Source organism: Carcharhinus amblyrhynchos, chromosome 15, assembly GCF_965287045.1.
Source record: "Carcharhinus amblyrhynchos chromosome 15, sCarAmb.v2.hapA, whole genome shotgun sequence".
NCBI lineage: Eukaryota > Metazoa > Chordata > Chondrichthyes > Carcharhiniformes > Carcharhinidae > Carcharhinus > Carcharhinus amblyrhynchos.
Genome location: NC_137338.1, coordinates 16,026,152 through 16,044,240, shown reverse-complemented (window position 1 = coordinate 16,044,240; position 18,089 = coordinate 16,026,152). Strand labels below are relative to the sequence as shown.

The window sequence follows — 18,089 nt, the reverse complement described above, 5'->3', positions numbered from 1 at the left end:
GGTGAACCTGTTGTAAGCCATGTCGATGTGACGGCGCTTCGGTGCATTCTACCAGGGTGGGGGTCAGTACCCGGCGAAGGGGAGAGATTTTAGGTCTGTGCCCATCATGGGGGTGAATCTGATTACGTCACCAGCCGGGGACGGGGAAAATCTGAAGTTGCGATCTCACTGGAGAAAACTGCAACTTCTGGATCTCAAAACCCCTGCCGGCAACCTCACAGACAGCAATTGCCAGGCTCAAGATAGCACCCATAATCTCTGAGAATACGCTTGGCTAATAGTGAGACTGCACAGGTTATTGTGAAAGATGCATAAATGCTTTAAGTGACTTTCTTTCAAAAATAGCTAAAAAGTTCCATTGCTGTACCTGCTACTGCAGTGCTCACTGTCTCTCTTTTCTCTGCACTTGAAGTGTCCCGATCCTCTTCCCAGCTGAGCTCTGAATGCCGAGTCACTGTCCTGGGCAGTAATTGAGGGGAGCACTTGTTTCCGAGTCTGAGAAAACGTCTGGCGAAAATCAGTGTCCTGATCGTGAAGTGAGCTCAGCTCTGACAGGTTACTGGCTGTGTGTAAATATAAAAAAGTGTAAAACATCTATTCACAATCCTTTTCTAATTTTTACCCGATGGCTCAAATCACAAACTGGCAACAGGCAGAAGCGACCCAGAATTCTTCCAAAACAATGCAAATCACAGCTGCTGATACTGAATTGAAACGAAAACAGACCATTTTGGGAAATGCTCGTTTCCCCCAGAGATGCTCTCCGATTGAATCCTGCAATGACATTTGCTGAGCACCCGCTCTTGCACAACATCAGTCTGCTGTTCGTGGAGCCACTACTTAATGCTAACTGGATTGCCCAGAGCCTGGATCTTCGAGCAAAAAAGTGTTGGAATCCTTAAAAACTTGGAAATTAATAATTACGTCAGATATTTCAGCAAGTACATGCCTTTGCACCGTGTCACCTCAAAACAGGACAACTCCACATCGCAGGTTTGAGCTGTAGTTTACCGTTCACATTTTCCAAAGAGTAGCATTTCAGGAACGGAATCAGATTATTCAGAGCAACTCACATTTACATTTTCCGGGAATGGTGCCTGTCCAAAATTGTGTGAAGGCAACAGTGGCCTAAGTATTTCCCATTGAATGAATCCCCCTACGGAGAATCATAGACTGGAACAGCAAGATAAAGGCCAGTTGGCGAAATGACTACACCTATTCTTTCAAAGAGCAAATCCCCGATTCCCATTCCCAGGTCCTTTTCCTACATCTCTGCAATTTCTTCTCTCATTCACATATTAAGCCAATCCCACTTTGCGGGTGACCGTTGAATCTGTTTCCATCCCAAATCCTAATGACTTGTTGCTTATAAAAATTCTTGCTCATGCTACTTCTGATTTTTTTTTGCCAATCACCTTAGATCTGCACCCTTTGGTTATTGACCCTTCAGACACTGGAAACAGTCTCCCTTTATTTACTACATCCAAGTTCATGATTTTGAACATCTGTATCCAATCTCTGCTTAACTTCTGCTATGAGAACAACCACAGAACTGTCTATTCACAGAACTGTAATACTTCATGCCTGGAACCATTCCAGTTAAACTCACATCCTCTCTGAAAATATGGTGTCCCCCAATTGGGCACTATACTGAACCTGGGATGAAACTATGATTCCAAAGGTTGAGCATAACCTCCTCACCTTTGGACACCATGGGTTGGATTCTCATGCCTCTGTCCATGACCTGATTCCAGAAGTCCCTGCCCCCATTCCCATTTGTGGTTATTTTTAGTTGAGTGTTAAGATCTTGACTTTACTATGTCAATTGGACCCTATACTTTTGATTGTTTTTTCATTGGTTGACAGGCCAGCCATCTATTCAGGCATTAAAGTAGTGTAACGGATGACCATCTCTCTGTTCCACTGCTTCAAAGTCTTTAATGTATTCAACTCTAGAAGTTTTGTTCACACAGTTGTGCAATTAAACCTCATTATGAATGCAAGGCTGAGCACCAAAGTCTATTCATGGATTCATAAGAACATAAGAACATAAGAAATAGGGGCAGGAGTAAGCCATCTAGCCCTTTGAGCCTGCCCCGCCATTCAATAAGACCATGGCTGATCTGACGTGGCTCAGTTCCACTTTCCCGCCTTCTCCCCATAACCCTTAATCCCCTTGCCTATCAAAAACCTATCTACCCGCGTCTTAAATATATTTAGCGAGGCAGCCTCCACCACTTCAACGGGCAGAGAATTCCAGAGATTCACCACCCTTTGAGTGAAGAAGTTCCTCCTCGACTCCGTTCTAAACCGCCCCCCCTTTATCTTGAGGCTGTGCCCTCTAGTCCTACTGTCCTTTCTGAGCGGGAAGAGCCTCTCCACCTCTATCCTATCCATCCCATTCATCATCTTATATGTCTCAATGAGATCTCCCCTCATTCTTCTAAACTCTAACGAGTACAAGCCTAGTTTATTCAGCCTCTCCTCATAGCTCAACCCCCTCAACTCCGGTATCAGCAAATGTTATTGATATAACTATCGAGGGAACTGTGAGCTTAGATGTGATAGTTCCATAAGCTTCTGAGAGTTTGTGTTTTTTCAAGAGGTTTTTGAATGGATATTTGTTCACTTTGGCAGTTTTGTGACATTTAGTAGGATATTTTTGAAGCGTCATTTGAATAGTTGGGGATTCAATTGATGTTTTATGAACTCCTAAAATGATTAATTTTTTTGTGGAATTTGAGTGGATATTTATTTATTTTGATGGTTTCATGAGCTTCTCAAAGGCATCCCAATTTTAATATGGGGCTCACGAATTCTGTCCATATTGGAGACTGGTGAGTGGACATGCGGTGACATGTGGGGTTTGCAAGTATGGAGGGAGGTTGAGGGTTAGGTAGTCTAAAACTCAAGTACTGCGACAACCCAGGTATACCTGCTAACCAGCCTATTTTGTCATCTGCCCACTTCTGCTCTGCTTTTGGAAGTGGCAGCTCTGACTCCAGCCCATCCTCATTAACCCACAATGAAAGTAGCACAAGTGGGCATGGCTGGCCATAAGGCAGGATCACAATGTTGGGAAATGACCCAATTTGAGATTCCCACCTCAAAGATGAAAATCCACACCTATGCCTCTATTCATATGCTTTATTAGCTGCTTTGTTAACTGACCTTGTTACCTCAAAAAATAATGAAACACACCCAATTCTCTCTGTCCTTGTGTTCCTTTTGAAATTGTAGCAGTTAGCTTAGACTGTCTCAGTTTAGTTTTCCTATCAAAATGCAGCACCTTACAGCTTTCTGTATTGAATCTCATCTGTCACGTGTCCACCCGTTCCATGAGGCTGCCATATCCTCTTAAAGTCTGTTACCATATTCTTCACTGTTAACCACACTTCCAAGTTTCATGTCATTTGCAAATTTCGAAGTTATGTCCAAAAGTTGTCATCTGGCCATTGTGACATTCAGTTTATCTCCTGAGTTTTGGGATGACAGAACAAATTGAAATTCTTTAGCCTTCGAGGTAACAAGCAGGGCTGCTGGTTTACAGTGAACAAGGCAATCAGTTTATTATTACAGATTCCAAGATTTGGGGAGGCAATGATCTAGTGGTATTATTACTGGACTATTAATCCAGAAACTCAGCTAATGTTCTGGGGTCCCAGGTTTTAATCCCACCACAGCAGATAGTGTGGAATTTGAATTCAAAAAAAAATCTGGAATTAAGAACCTAACCACGAAACCATTGTCAACTGGCAATGTGGTTGACTCTCGACTGCTCTCCAAGGGCATCTAGGGATGGGCAATAAATGTTGGCCAGCCAGCAAACCACGAATGAATTAAAAACAAAATTGTGCAGGCATTTTGGAGATTGTATTGCGTGATTTTATGCATTTTCCGACCAAAAATGCAAATGAGTGACTTCCACAACAATAGTAATTCAAGACTAATTTTGTCCTCTCAATTGTATGGCAAAGTTAGCAGGAGGGGTAGGGGTGGGGGTGGGTTTGGTTTGGTGGGGAAGGTAGGGACAGTTTTCAACTCCAAATATAACAGAAAATCATGAAAACTCTCAAGGAATTTCAGTGGCTTTTCTTAATGCCAACGACATGAATATAATTATCACACAGATAAATTGGTAGATGGGTCACTGTATACCATTTCAAGATGAACACTACAAAATCTAGTAGATTTGGGTAGTGGCGCTTGTATTTATTTGATTCAGGGAAAGCATGAAAGAATTAGCTATGTTAAGAACTAATTGTGCTCAATTAATCATGATATTGCAAATTGAAGAAAGAAACAAGATGGATTAAAGAGTGGAATTTTACTAGAATGATTCTAAGTGTCAAGCTAGCATAAAAATGGGAGAATTGCAGATCCGTTTTTTGGGTGAGCTTTCATGCCCAATCTTGTCTACATCGTGCATGGAAAAATGGTCTAGACGGTTTGTTTGCCAGCCAGCCTGAAGAGGGACCTTTGTGTCTGCACATCTCAATAGCAACTGCAGAGGGAGCTATTGTACATGTGCAGACCTCTGATACTGCACTTGCGCAACAGCAGCAGCAGAGGTCTGACAAACACAGAGAGCTGTCATGCCCTGCTGCTACAGACACCCTGAATAAACTCCCACCACCCCACTTTTCACAATTGCAGGGGTCCATGGCCAATCACGAGCCTCACACCACATGAACACCAGACCTCGCTACCCCCACCACTACCCAAACCGATCATGTCCCCCTGAAAGGATCGAGATGCAAAACATGCCACCCCTTCCCCCCCCGATTCAATCACCTGCAGAGTGGCAGTAGGCCCCTCCTCTCCCCCCTCCCCCCACAACCACCAATCACATCTGCAGAGAGGGCTCCCCCTCCCCCACTACCCTGGTCCGATCGCAGGCAGAATTTGCGGTTGTCCCCCTCCTCCTCGGCTGGGCTGCCCCTTCAGGCCCCGTCCCTATAGGCCCCATCCCCGGCAGTGTCAAGGTATCTGGTGGACATTACAGAAGTGCCAGGCTGGCAGTGCCAATGTACCAGGGTGGCACTGTCAGGTTGACACTGCCCAAGCGGCACATCCCCTTGCCCTCGACCTCTGCAGGAGATTTCAATGACCTCTGGTTCTACAGGTGAGGCCAACACAATTGTTCCCCGTGCATGGGGAGCAGGTGTTTTCCTCGCCAGAAAGAAGTTCTCTTGGCGAGGCCATAAAGGCTGGCAAGCCGGGACGATTCAGTGCCAGGCTCGCGAATACAATTGTAATAAATTAACATAAATTATTCAGCCTCTGCTGAGAGGCTGACCTCACCGGAAATTTGGCTTTTATAAGAGCTGAGAAATCTGGAGTGATTCTCGGCTCTCGTGGAATTTTACCAGCATACTCTACCTACCAAGGGCGGGGCAAGCCGGTAAAACCCTGGCCATAGTCTCTGTGAAGTTAGCATTTTTGCTGAGCTATTATATTTCTAGAAAAAAGCCACCCTAACCATGCCTCAAATATATCTTAATGGATATAACCTGTACATTGTTCGTATTTTCTCCGGGAGGGGTCAAACTGCGCCAGCTCCTTTTCCACATAATAAAGGACCTTCATGGAATCTTGTTCTTTGTTGGCTTGAATCCTGTAACCGCTACGGACTACCGAAAAAAAGAGAGAAAAAGAATAGTTGTGTTACAGGGATCTGCTCTTAGAGTAATCTCTAGTAATAGTTTCTAGAATGTGGAACTGGGAGGAACAGGAATACTCCACTCTGCTTTAAATTCAAACCACAGGCCACAGGCGCAGTTGACATCGTCTCCCTCCCTCTCCCTGTGGGAAGGGGGTTCCTCTGACTTCTGAGCAAATGGAGGGGGGGGGGTTGGGTGAAACAGATAAAACCCAGGACAGGGAAGAAAGAGTGATTGAGGGAATGAATAAAGGCAAAGTGTTGATAGTAATTGCTGGCTTGTATCATTACTACTGGCTTTTGCTATGTAGTTGTGTTTGGAGATTTTTCTGGAATATGTTTGAGTCAATTATCCATCGACAGACAAAATTTGATGATCTTTGCTTTGAACGGGAGTTTCTCTTACCAGATCCCCCCATATCGTGGTCCACACGTGTAGTTGGAGGCAGAGGCTTTGTATCAATTACACTTGGTGAGATGGGTACTCGAGGGATGTAGTATGGTGGATAAGCTGCAACATTGGGAAGATGTCCAGCTTTCACTGCTTTTCCAGCTGCATACACTGGTAAAGAGAAAGAAATAATGTTAAACATTTCTCTTTTGATTTATAAAGGTCTTGTTGCTTACAAACATATTGATTTTTCTTTTTTGTTTGACAAAGGACTGATTGTTACTGAGCATCGTGTGTACTTGCACAATTGTTTGTGTGATATCCAGACTTTTGTTACCATTCATAGAATCCCTACAGTGCAGAAGGAGGCCGTTCGGCCCACCGAGTCTGTACTGACCACAATCCCACCCATGTCCTACTCCCATAACTGCACATATTTATCCTGCTAATCCCCCTGACACTAAGAGGCAATTTAGAATGGCCAATCAACCTAACCTGCACATCTTTGGACTGTGAGAGGAAACTGGAGCACCCAGAGAAAACCCACGCAGACACGGGGAGAACGTGCACACTCCACCCAAACAGTGACCCGAGGCCGGAATTGAGCCTGGGACCCTGGCGCTGTGAGGCAGCAGTGCTAACCACTGTGCCACCATGCCACCCTCTACTCTAAGTCTACTGACATAAATCAGCCAAGTACAGCTTCCACTATTCCAACTTATAGTTAATTTGGTCACTTTGATATTTCAGTGATCTTTGCATAATTTGTTTACATTTGGGGCATTTTTGCAAAATTTAAAATTAATTCCTGTACAACCTGATATCTAGAGAGCTTTATGGCTTGATTTCTCCTTTCTCTTTCGTTTATAATATGAAAGGAAAGCATTTGGAAGGTAAGCAAGGGAATTCTCCTCTCCCGTCCACCATGTGTTTTGGCCTGGAAAATCCCATCCAGAATCTTTCTTTTACACGTGTTCAGCCAGTTTCACAGCAATATTCAGTCAACACGATATCTGCTTCGATCAGTGCGTAGTTTATGCATCTTTTTGTTTGTAACCCACAAAACTAATCTTTTCCAAAGTCATTTAGTTGAGCATAGGGAAAACTCCTTAGTGAGTGTAGTTCCTGAAGATTATGAGCAGCCGCGCAGCCCTATTATTCTTACCTTTTTAACGAAATAGACATCTCTGAAATCCCGTTAAAGCTATTGAAAGGGGAAGGTGTACTTACGGGCTCGAGGGCAACAGCAGGACTCTGGACAACATGGGCAGCGGACGTAGCAACAGCATGTGTGAGGACAGCACTGGCACCAGCATACGCCAAGCAGGATAAGGAATATCAGAGATCCTGAGAGCACTAAACCAACAAATGCCCATTCTGTAATAAAAAATAAATAAAATTAGGACAATAAAGAATTTGATTATCTGGCTGATTGCAATGATAAAATAACATTATAGTTCTCATATCTTATTCACATGTTATGGCGTCCTTTAATTAGATTTTTATCCTTCATTGCACTGCTCGATTATTCATAATTGCTTTAAATTGTTGTGTTTGCTGATAAATAAAGTGCTTCCATCAATCTCCCTAAAGCTGTTTGGTAAAGTATTTAATTAAATAGCATTTCTATAAAGTTTAAGCCATTTGCAAGGGATGGCGTGTTTACATTAAATGCTGAAGCTTTATTAGAGAATGACTCACCATTGCATCTTGATAGATTTCATGATAGCTGGTTAAAAAGCTGAGCAAGATTCCACAATGGTTAATTCATCTCCCTTCTCCTGATATCAGTCATTCACACTGGGAACTAATTCCACAGGGAAACCTCCACAGCCACTTTTCTAATGATACTGTTTTTGTTTGGGTTCTGGGAGGAATGTGAAATCTGGTACTCTTATTTCAGCCTCAAACCTGTTAGATCCACACAGAAAAGCCGCTTTCTTTCTTCCTGTTAAACTGCACAGTAAATGTCAGCAGGGAGAGAATCGTAGCTACTGTGACCTCCTGCAACATCGAGAAGAAAGCTCTGTACAAAACGGGCACTAGAGAGTGATTGGCATAAGACCTCTAACTAGTTTTCTTTTCAGAAGCCAGTGAGGGCAATTATAGTGCCTGTTCCATTGCCCTGGCTGTGCTCAGCCATCCGAGCTCACACCTGGGATATAACCTGGGGCAGTCTGATATGGCATGCCACAGGGTTGCTGACTTGCAAAGTTCTGAAAGGAATCCAGGTTACAGAGGCTTTAATACATTTTCTTAGTAAGGTCAGAGTTAAGCATTAAGAAAAGCTCGCACGTGGTTGACTTCATATACTAGCAAATACCAAAGATCCTTCAAGACTGGCCTGTGTAAAGTTCGGGTCCTCCTCCTCTCCTAACTGGAGAAAATGCAACAGCATGTAACTGTAATGCAGGGGCCCACAGGGAGGTTGGGAAAACAAACACCAATAACACGGTAGCACAGTGCTGCTTCACAGTGCTGGGTTCAATTCCCGGCTTGGGTCACTGTCTGTGTGGAGTTTGCATGTTCTCCCTGTATCTGCGTGGGTTTCCTCCAGGTGCTCCGGTTTCCTCCCACATTCTGAAAGATGTGCTGGTTGGGTGCAAACATGAATGATTATGGCCCCAATTCAGGGCAATATTACCAGCTAGCCAATATTTTGCCAGCAATAGAACGGCGCCGGACTGGGGCAACTAGGGGAATTTCACAGTAACTTTGTTGCAGTGTTAGTGTAAGCCTGATTTGTGACTAATAAATAAATAAACTTTATTTTATTTTTATTTATTTAAAAGTTTTATCTTGTTTCATTTCTGAATTACGATGAAAATATATGGTGATAAATACCCACCAGTGACACTGAAAAACTCAGGGGATTAACTGTCAGAATTACATACGATTATCCTTTCCTTTCAATGTAACCTGTCCCAAGGTAACTGTTAAATGTTAAACAGGAAAGGTATACCAGAGGGGTTGAGTGTTTTGGCCCAGACTGTGGAGATGTCCATCCATGTCATGTGGTCACCCATTCTCAGGGTGCCAAGCTTGCTCTGTGGACAGACTTAGGAATGCAACTTAGGACATCAGAAAGTGATTTTTGCTTAACAAGTTTGTGTTTGGCATGTGTTTTAGTGTGATATAGGCAGTGGCTGTGAAGTAAAATTTAAAAAGAACCAAGTGGGCAGGCCCCTCAGATTGGGGGGGAAACTCCTCCAGATGACATATTGGGATCACAGGGGGTGACTCTCCTGCCCACAGCTCCAAACCTGGGGTACAGATCCTCAGTTCCAGTGACTCTCAGAGTGCCACAGGTAGACTGGCTCTGTTAAGCTGGCAGCCTCTGCACGAGACACAGTGGCCACTCTACTGTTGGCAAAATATTGACTAGTTGGTAATATTGCCCTGAATTGGAGCCATAATCATTCAAGTTTGCAGCCTGCCTCTGTTCAGTGGGGAGCCAATCAGTCTCCCTGTCCACTGCTTTGAAACTTGCCCAGCAGGGAGCTGTCCTGATGTGGCATTATGCTATTTTCCCAACCCTCCACTCCCCTCACCACCTCTAAGCCTGCCACCTCTGAGGATGCCCTCATAAGAACAGGATATGTCGCTTGACTCATCGATCGACACTTCCAATACGTCACAGTGAAAAACTGCACCAACTTCCTCAGACGACAAACACGGGACATGGCGGACAGAGTACCCTTCATCGTCCAGTACTTCCTCAGAGCGGAGATGCTATGATATCTTCTCTAGAGCCTTGAACACGTCATTGATGAAGACAAACATCTCGCCAAGGCCATCCCCACGCCCCCACTTCTTGCCTTCAAACAACCGCACAACCTCAAACAGACCATTGTCCACAGGAAACTACCCAGCCTTCAGGAGAACAGTGACCACAACACCACACAACACTGCCACAGCAACCTCTGCAAAACATGCCGGATCATCAACATGGATGCCATCATTTCATGTGAGAGCATCATCCACCAGGTGCACAGTACATACTCTTGCGACTTGGCCAACGTTGTCTACCTGATATGCTGCAGGAAAAGATGTCCCAAGGCATGGTAAATTGGGGAGACCATGCAGATGCTATGACAATGGATGAATAAACATGGCTTGACAATCACCAGGCAGGAATGTTCCCTTCCAAACGGGGAACACTTCAGCGGTCATGGGCATTCAGCCTCTGATCTTCGGGTAAGCGTTCTCCAAAGCAGCCTTCACGACACAGGACAGCGCAGAGTCACTGAGCAGAAACTGATAGCCAAGTTCTGCACACATGAGGACGGCCTCAACCGAAATCTTGGGTTCGTGTCGCACTATCTGTAACCCCCAGGACTTGCCTGGGCTTGCAAAATCTCACTAACTGTCCTGGCTGGAGACAATATATGCCTCTTTAACCTGTGCTTGGCCCTCTCTCCATTCACATTGTTTGTACCTTTAAGACTTGATTGCCCGTAAAGACTCACATTCCAACCATTATCTTGTAAATTGAGTTTGTGTCTGTATATGCCCTGTTTGTGAACACAACTGCCGCTCACCTGAAAGGAGTGAGACTCCGAAATAATCGTGTTGGACTTTAACCTGGTGTTGTGAAACTTCTTACTGTGGTTGACTTCCCTCAGGGGTGGCCCAGCCAGCAACGAATAAAACAAAATGCAGATGGAAAAGGTCTCCCCTCCCCACATGTCACAAAGAGCGAGAGCCTCCTCTGGCATTGTATCTTAGCCATCTGAAGATAGCTCTTTCTCTGCCTGCGTACACATTGGGTAGCAGATGTCCTTCTGTGCCTCTGTTGACAACTTATGATGGCTTCATAATGTTTGGCCATCCTCATGGACCATCAGTGCATCCTGGACTCTCAATCTGCCCTTCTTCCTCTCACTCCCAATCTCCTTCTCGCCTCTTCACTAGAGGATGTGTCTCCCACAGAAACTATTATTCCCATGTTTTCCCTGGTAAAAATGCAGAGGTTCTGCTGAAGATTTAAATTTGCCATTCAACAGGAAGAATGAGGCCTCAAAATAAGAAAAAAATAACGCGGGGAGCCCCATTTTCCACATCAAGCACTGCTAGCAGTCACAGCTCCCTGAACTGCTGAGTTTAAACACAGGGCTCAGCTGGACACCGGTTAGGTGCATTAACCTGAACAGGCGCCAGACTGTGGCAACTAGGAGAATTTCACAGTAACTTCATTGCAGTGTTAATGCAAGCCTTACTTGTGACTAATAAATAAATTATAACTAAACTGGGACTTACAAGCTAACTGTTAAAAAACAAAAGTCTTTACCTGGCATAAATCACATGCTCCAAATGTTTTATTGCTTCCAACACACATTATTCGAGACAATAACTAGCTAAAATATTCAACTGATGTGAATAATGCAGGCAGGTCCCCAATTTCTAGGCTGGATTGGGCACGGTGACATTGGGAATGTGCATGATAATGCAACAGCACGGGTGCAGGACAGTCTGTTTTTGGACCATATTATTCAACCCCCTTGTCTGCTCCCTCAGATAGACATGGATGATCCCATGGTTTTCTTTGGAAGCATTGATAGGGAAGTTTCCTCCAGTAGCCTTGTCAGCGTTTATCCCTCAACCAACATAACGAAAAACAGGTTAGAAGATCATAGAATCCCTACAGTGCAGAAGGAGGCCATTCAGCCCATCGAGTCTGCTCTGACCACAATCCCACCCAGGCCCTATTCCTGTAGCCTCACATGTTTATTCTGCTAATCCCCCTGACACTAGGGTCAATTTCGCCAATCAACCTAACCTGCACATCTTTCGACTGTGGGAGAAAACCAGAGCACCCGGAGGAAACCCACGCAGACACGGAGAGAATGTGCAGACTCCACACAGACAGTGACCCAAGGCTGGAATTGAACCTGTGTCCCTGGCGCTTTGAGGAAGCAGTGCTAACCCACTGTGCTACCGTGCTGCCCAAGGTTACTTCCTCACTCCTTCTGGTGGAACCTTGCTGCAGGCATATTGGTTGCCATGGTGGCGCAGTGTTTAGCACTGCTGCCTCACAGCGCCAGGTACCCGGGTTCAATTCCGGCCTCTGGGTCACTGCCTGTGTGGAGTTTACACATTCTCCTTGTGTCTGCGTGCGTGTCCTCCCGGTACTCCGATTTCCTCCCACAGTTCAAAGATGTGTGGGTTAGGTGGATTGGCCGTGCTAAAATTGACCCTTAGTGCTGGGGGATTAGCAAGGTAAACGCATGGGGTGGTGGGGACACAGCTTGGGTGGGATTGTGGTTGGTGCTTACTCAATGGGCCAAATGGCCTCCTGCACTGTAAGAATTCTACGATTCTATGTCACCATGACAACACTTCTGAATGTACATAATTCACTGTATAAAATTTTGGGACAGCTGAGAGTTGTGATGGGCATCTTCTTCCTTCCTTTCTTATCTAGTTCTATAAAAGTATCTGTCACATTCATATATAAATGCCAACCACACAATCTTAATAAAATAGTTAAAATAAATGACAAAGTCTCAGTCTATACTAGTTTTTTTCTTGGACTTTCAGATATTTCGGCTTATTTCAATAAAATGTGGCCTCTTCCAAAGGGAATAAACTAATTAAATCATGCAGCTATCAATCCAGTAACATTTCCAAATAGCTCCAGGATTCATGAGTAACATATTCCCATTGGGAATACCTGGGCAAAGGCTGGAAAAGTGACTGGCCAGGTTAGTGTTTAACCACCATAATCATGCCCCCCCACCATCCCCAACTGTTCATGAGTAACATCTGTATATATAAATAAATGCATTGTTCAGTATAAATAGAACATGCATCAAGGTCCAGTGCACCATAGTAAATAAATTATTCATGTCACAGCCAACATAATTATCCCATCATTACACCACTTGTGAATTATGCTGTCCCACATCACTCGGTGGTTTATTTTTTATTATTCACGACATTCTGACATGTATTTCTCATGGAACCCACTCAAAAGCATATTTTTTGCTTCAAATCAACAGCAAAAGATTTCAGGCAGCTAATCCCTGCTGGGAATAGTGCATGATGTGCCTCGTAACTTTCTTCTTTTTTGATCAGACCATCCTGGTATTAACAGCACCGCACAAGATCAGCAACAATAAGTAAAGCAGCAAGCAGGAAAGGTCAGATAAGTTACAAGTAATACCCCAAACCATGGATCCATTCCTTTGTACATAAAGCCCTTTGAGTCGTACAGTGTGAATAAACATCCTTTTCTCTTTCCTTCTATAAACTATTAAATGAAATGAAAGCAAATTATTCTGCAGATGCTGGAATCTGAAACCAAAAGAGAAAATGCTGGAAAATCTCAGCAGGTCCGGCAGCCTCTGTAAGGAGAGAAAAGAGTCCAAATGACCAGCTTTGACAAAGGGTCGTCTGGACTCGAAACGTCAGCTCTTTTCTCTCCTTACAGATGCTGCCAGACCTGCTGAGATTTTCCAACATTTTCACGACTAAATGAAATATTCTGATTTATCACGTCATGTCACTTAATGCAAAGTATTCTTTGCTGCTCATTTCTGATATTTCTTTAAATTGTTGTTCAGTTTCAGAATGCAATCTTAATTCAGTTGATAGCATCTCGGTTCTGGATTCAAGGCCGGATTTAAGTGAATAATCTGAAACTTTGAGCGAGTTTTGCATTATTGAAAGTTGCCATCTTAAACATGGCTTTATCTGTCTGGTTCCAGTGGATGATAAAGATTGCATGATAGTATTTGGCCACCACTTTTTCTAAGAACCAACACCTACTAAGACCACATTAAGCAATCAGTCATCTCCTTTCTCGGGACCTTATATTTCAATGACTCAATGATAATTGTATTTCAAAAGTAATTCTTTGTATGGTTAAGAGTTTTGGGATGTTCATAAGGAATGTAGTAAGATGTAAAAATGCAAATTTTATTTGATTTTGATTTGCAACTGCTGTTACATTATAACACATGGAAGTAATTACTTCTAGTGAGCGATGCTTAGAGTATAGCAGCCCTGCTCCCACAATTGCCATTGTGATCCCAAAGCAAAATTGAACTTTCCTTTGAGGCTTGGGGAATTCTTAAATTGTTATTTGAGTTGCATTATCTCTTCCATCTTTCAGCATGTTGCGCTCACATGGGAGTTCCAATAATAGATAGATCTTTCTCTCCAATAAATTGTTAATTTAATGCAGTCACAATATCCTCTGTGCCTTTTAAACAAAATGAACCTTATCTTCGCAATAAACCTATTTACAATTTAGCTGTACAAACAAACAGAGGAAATCTTCCCTTTTGGACCTGATCAGTCACATGAGACTAAAAAGGAACCTATGGACTTAATGGGACATTAGTAGCCTGGACTGGAACCTTGGAAAATTGGCATCAGATGAACAGTGACAGTTCTAACCAAGGATCAATTGTTCTACGGAGTTTTGGGTCAGTCCAATATCTTCTGCTGTTCACAATATTTCCCAAGCTGTATGGACGGGGAAGTAGGTACAAGAGGAATATGCTACATTCAGAAACTTCTAGAAGTTATGCAGAAAGATTTGATGAAGATAAATGTAAAGCTCTGCATGTTCAAACAGCAAGTATGAAATGTGCATGATGATTATTTCACAGTAGGGCAGTGGAATATGGAATGAGATGAAACCTAGCTTCATGGGACATCAAAGGACCTTTTTTCAGGGTAGGTCAGGAGTTCAGTGAGGCGAAAAGCCTCCAGGAAAGCTGGCCAGCGCCAGTTGGGATCTTTTGGCCATTATGGCCGGGGCACACAATACAATTACCAACCAAACCATTGGAGAAACTCTTGGCAAAGCTGAGAAAGGAACAAGATTTTAGTATGATTAGTAATGGCTCATGGAAGTTTCTAGGTAATGTGATGCAGTTATTAACAAAGTTAATTGCAAACAAAGATAGATTTCTGAGGTCAGACTAGTCTCTGGATACTCAGGTTAAATTACAAGAAGTGGTGCATTGGCTCAGATTCCCTCCTCTCCCCACTCCACTCCCACCTCCCTGTGGCTTGTTTTCCAGTGGTGGAGGCAGCTCATTGTTGGCAGTTGCCAGTATCTTCCAGTCCCGCCGAGGTCTACGGTATTTTGTATCATTTGCCCTACTCCACCATCTGGGAATCCCCTGGGGGGGTCGGTAGGGCCAGAGGATCACGTCAGTGGGAAGGACTGGAAATCCAATGGGTGGGATATTACGGCCTCACTTGGGCGAGATCGGAAATTCCCACCTGAGGTCAACGGAGATTTCCATGGTTGGATCCTCGCCCGCTCCAATTCTGTGGCAGGCGAGGTGGTAGAATTCTGGTCATTACCTGAGAATGATCTCCATTGTCTCCAGAATCAACACTGACTATAACAGTGAGATAAGCAAGGTGATATCGCTGGAGGCACCAACGCCCAACTAAGAGACAGTTTTGCCTAGATCTTCTGGAGGCAGGTAGCCATGAAGAGGCTGAGTGTTCAGCTTCTGTTTCGCAGTTGACAACTTGTAATGATTTTCTCCTATCTCTGAATAAGATTTGGTGGTCAAAGATTAATCGCAATCACCAGTATGTGATTTTTTAAAAAAAATCACAATGAGAGAGGATAACACTTTCTTGTTCCACTTTCTGTACAGGTAAGCAAATCTTCTAAGATGGCGGTGACTTATTTGTGGGAATGTGATGTTATTTCTGTGAGAAAATTGGTATTTACAGGTGGGGATATTTGTATATTAGATTGTCAGGTAGATCATTCTGATGACCCTGAGTAGGTTTAAGTGACTAACTATGTAATTCTTGTCCATTTAAAATGGCAATGCAAACAGAAAGGAAAACTTAGTTCATACAGTCCACTGATCCACAGCATTTCTTTTGTGTTTTAAATGAGAAAGATTTTTAACCTTGATAAGATCTTGTGAAACCCATTGAAATTTCACATTCTATTACCCATTCCAGTACTCTGTAACATGTACTTACCACCCTTTTAGTAAATAAAAGTCTTCCTGCATTTCCTAATTCTATTTGTTGTCCTTAATTTGTAAATAGGATACCTTGTTCTTGTATTTTGCACACAGCAGAAAAGTATACTTGGATTCAATTTTTCTGAACTGTTCATAATTTTAGACTTTATTGTATCCCCTCAGCCTATCGCTTTTTTCAGCAGAGCGGGTGTGATAGGCTGTATGGTCATCTTCAGCTTCATCGTCAAAAGAATCAAAGCACGATCAAGCAGGTTTTGTAAAAGTGAGAATCATAGAAACCCTCCAGTGCAGAAAGAGGCCCTTCGGCCCATCGAGTCTGCACCAACACAATCCCACCCAGGCCCTATCCCCACATCCCTACACATTTACCCACCAATCCCTCTAACCTACACATCCCAGGACACTAAGGGACAATTTTAGCATGGCCAATCAACCTAATCCGCACATCTTTGGACTGTGGGAGGAAACTGGAGCACCTGGAGGAAACCCACGCAGACATGAGGAGAATGTGCAAACTCCACACAGACAGTGACCCGAGCTGGGAATCGAACCCTGGTCCCTGGAGCTGTGAAGCAGCAGTGTTAACTACTGTGCTACCGTGCCGTCCAAGTGAACTTGTGTTCGGAAAATTTCTTCAAGTTCTTTGAGAATGTAATAAACAGGGTGGATCAAGGGGAACCAGGAGATGTAATGTATTTGGATTTCCAATAGATTTTCAAAAAGATGCTATATAAAAGCTTTCTGCAAAAGATAAAAGCTCATTGAGTTGGGAGTGATACATTAGCATGAACAGAGAATTGGCTAACCATCAGGAAACGGAGAGTCAGGATAAGTGAGTCATAAGAAATAAGAGTGGGAGTAGACCATTCAGCCCTTTGAGCCTGCTCTGTATTCAATAAGATCATGGCTGATCTGATTACAACCTTATCTCAATTTTCCTGCCTACCCCCAAATAACCCTTGGCTCCATTGTCAATCAAAAATCTCCAATTCAGCCTTTAATATGTTCAATGACCCAGCCGCTACTGTCCTCTCTGGAAGTGAATTCCAAAAGCTAATGATTGTCTGAAAGAAGAAATTCCTCATCACCTTAAATGGGAGACCCCTTAATTTTAAACTGTAGTCCCTTGTTCTAGATTCCCCCATGCCAGCATCTAGCTTGTCAAACCCTCTTACAATCTGAAATGTGTCAACAAGACCACCCATTCCTTTAAACTCTAATAACTATACACACAACCTACTAACCCTCTGTTCATAAGATAACCCTTTAATCCTATGGATCAGCCTAATGAACCTTCTCTGAATTACTTCCAGTGCAATTATATCGTTCCTCAAGTAAGGAGACCAAAACTATACAGTATACTGCAGTTGTAATCAGATCAATGCCCTGTTTACTGTGGTAAAACTTCCTTCCTTTTATATTCCATCTCCCTCACAATTAACATTGCATTTTCCTTCCATATTACTTGCTGTACCTGCATGCTATATTTTTGTGACTTATATACAAGGGCACCCAGATCCCTCTGTACTGCAGCATTCTGCATCTGCTCTCTATTTAAATGATATTTTCCTTTTCTAATCTTCCTGCCATAGTGGACATTTTGCTACAATACATCTAACAGCTTTTTCCTCGCTTACTGAGTTGTCTATATCCCCTTACAGGCTCTTTATATCTTTCTCACAACTTGCTCTTCTGTATTTTCAGTAAATTTGGCTATAATACTGTTGTTTCCTTCATCCAAGTCATTAATATGGAGTGTAAATAGTTGAGGCCCCATCACTGATCCCTGCAGTACTCCGGTAATATAAAAACAAAATACTGTGGATGCTAAAAATCTGAAATCAAAACAGAAAAGTGCTGTAAAAGTTCAACAGGTCTGGCAGCATCTGTGAAGTGAGAAAGAGTGAATGTTTCAAGTCCATATAGATACAGATTAGATTGTAACTCTGTTCCTTCTCCACAGACACTGCCAGATCTGCTGAGCTTTTCCAGCATTTTCTGTTTTTATTCCTGCAGTACTCCAATTTACTGAACTGAAAATGACCCATTTATCCCAATTTTC

At 43.2% G+C, this 18,089-nt stretch overlaps 1 protein-coding gene across 3 annotated transcripts in view; it reads right to left on the bottom strand.

The window, feature by feature from the left end:
• The window catches only part of LOC145353095 (immunoglobulin-like domain-containing receptor 2), a 111,729-nt gene that overhangs the window by 5,573 nt on the left and 88,067 nt on the right, over positions 1-18,089 (bottom strand). For 2 of the 3 annotated variants that reach the window (XM_080203457.1, XM_080203459.1), the window contains 4 exons: positions 7,284-7,430; positions 6,069-6,224; positions 5,514-5,633; positions 368-563 (listed from right to left, as the gene is read on the bottom strand). In XM_080203457.1, the coding sequence (XP_080059583.1) occupies positions 368-563; positions 5,514-5,633; positions 6,069-6,224; positions 7,284-7,430 (619 nt within the window). The remainder of the gene's footprint in view (positions 1-367; positions 564-5,513; positions 5,634-6,068; positions 6,225-7,283; positions 7,431-18,089) is intronic. The other variant, XM_080203458.1, reaches the window with a different exon arrangement.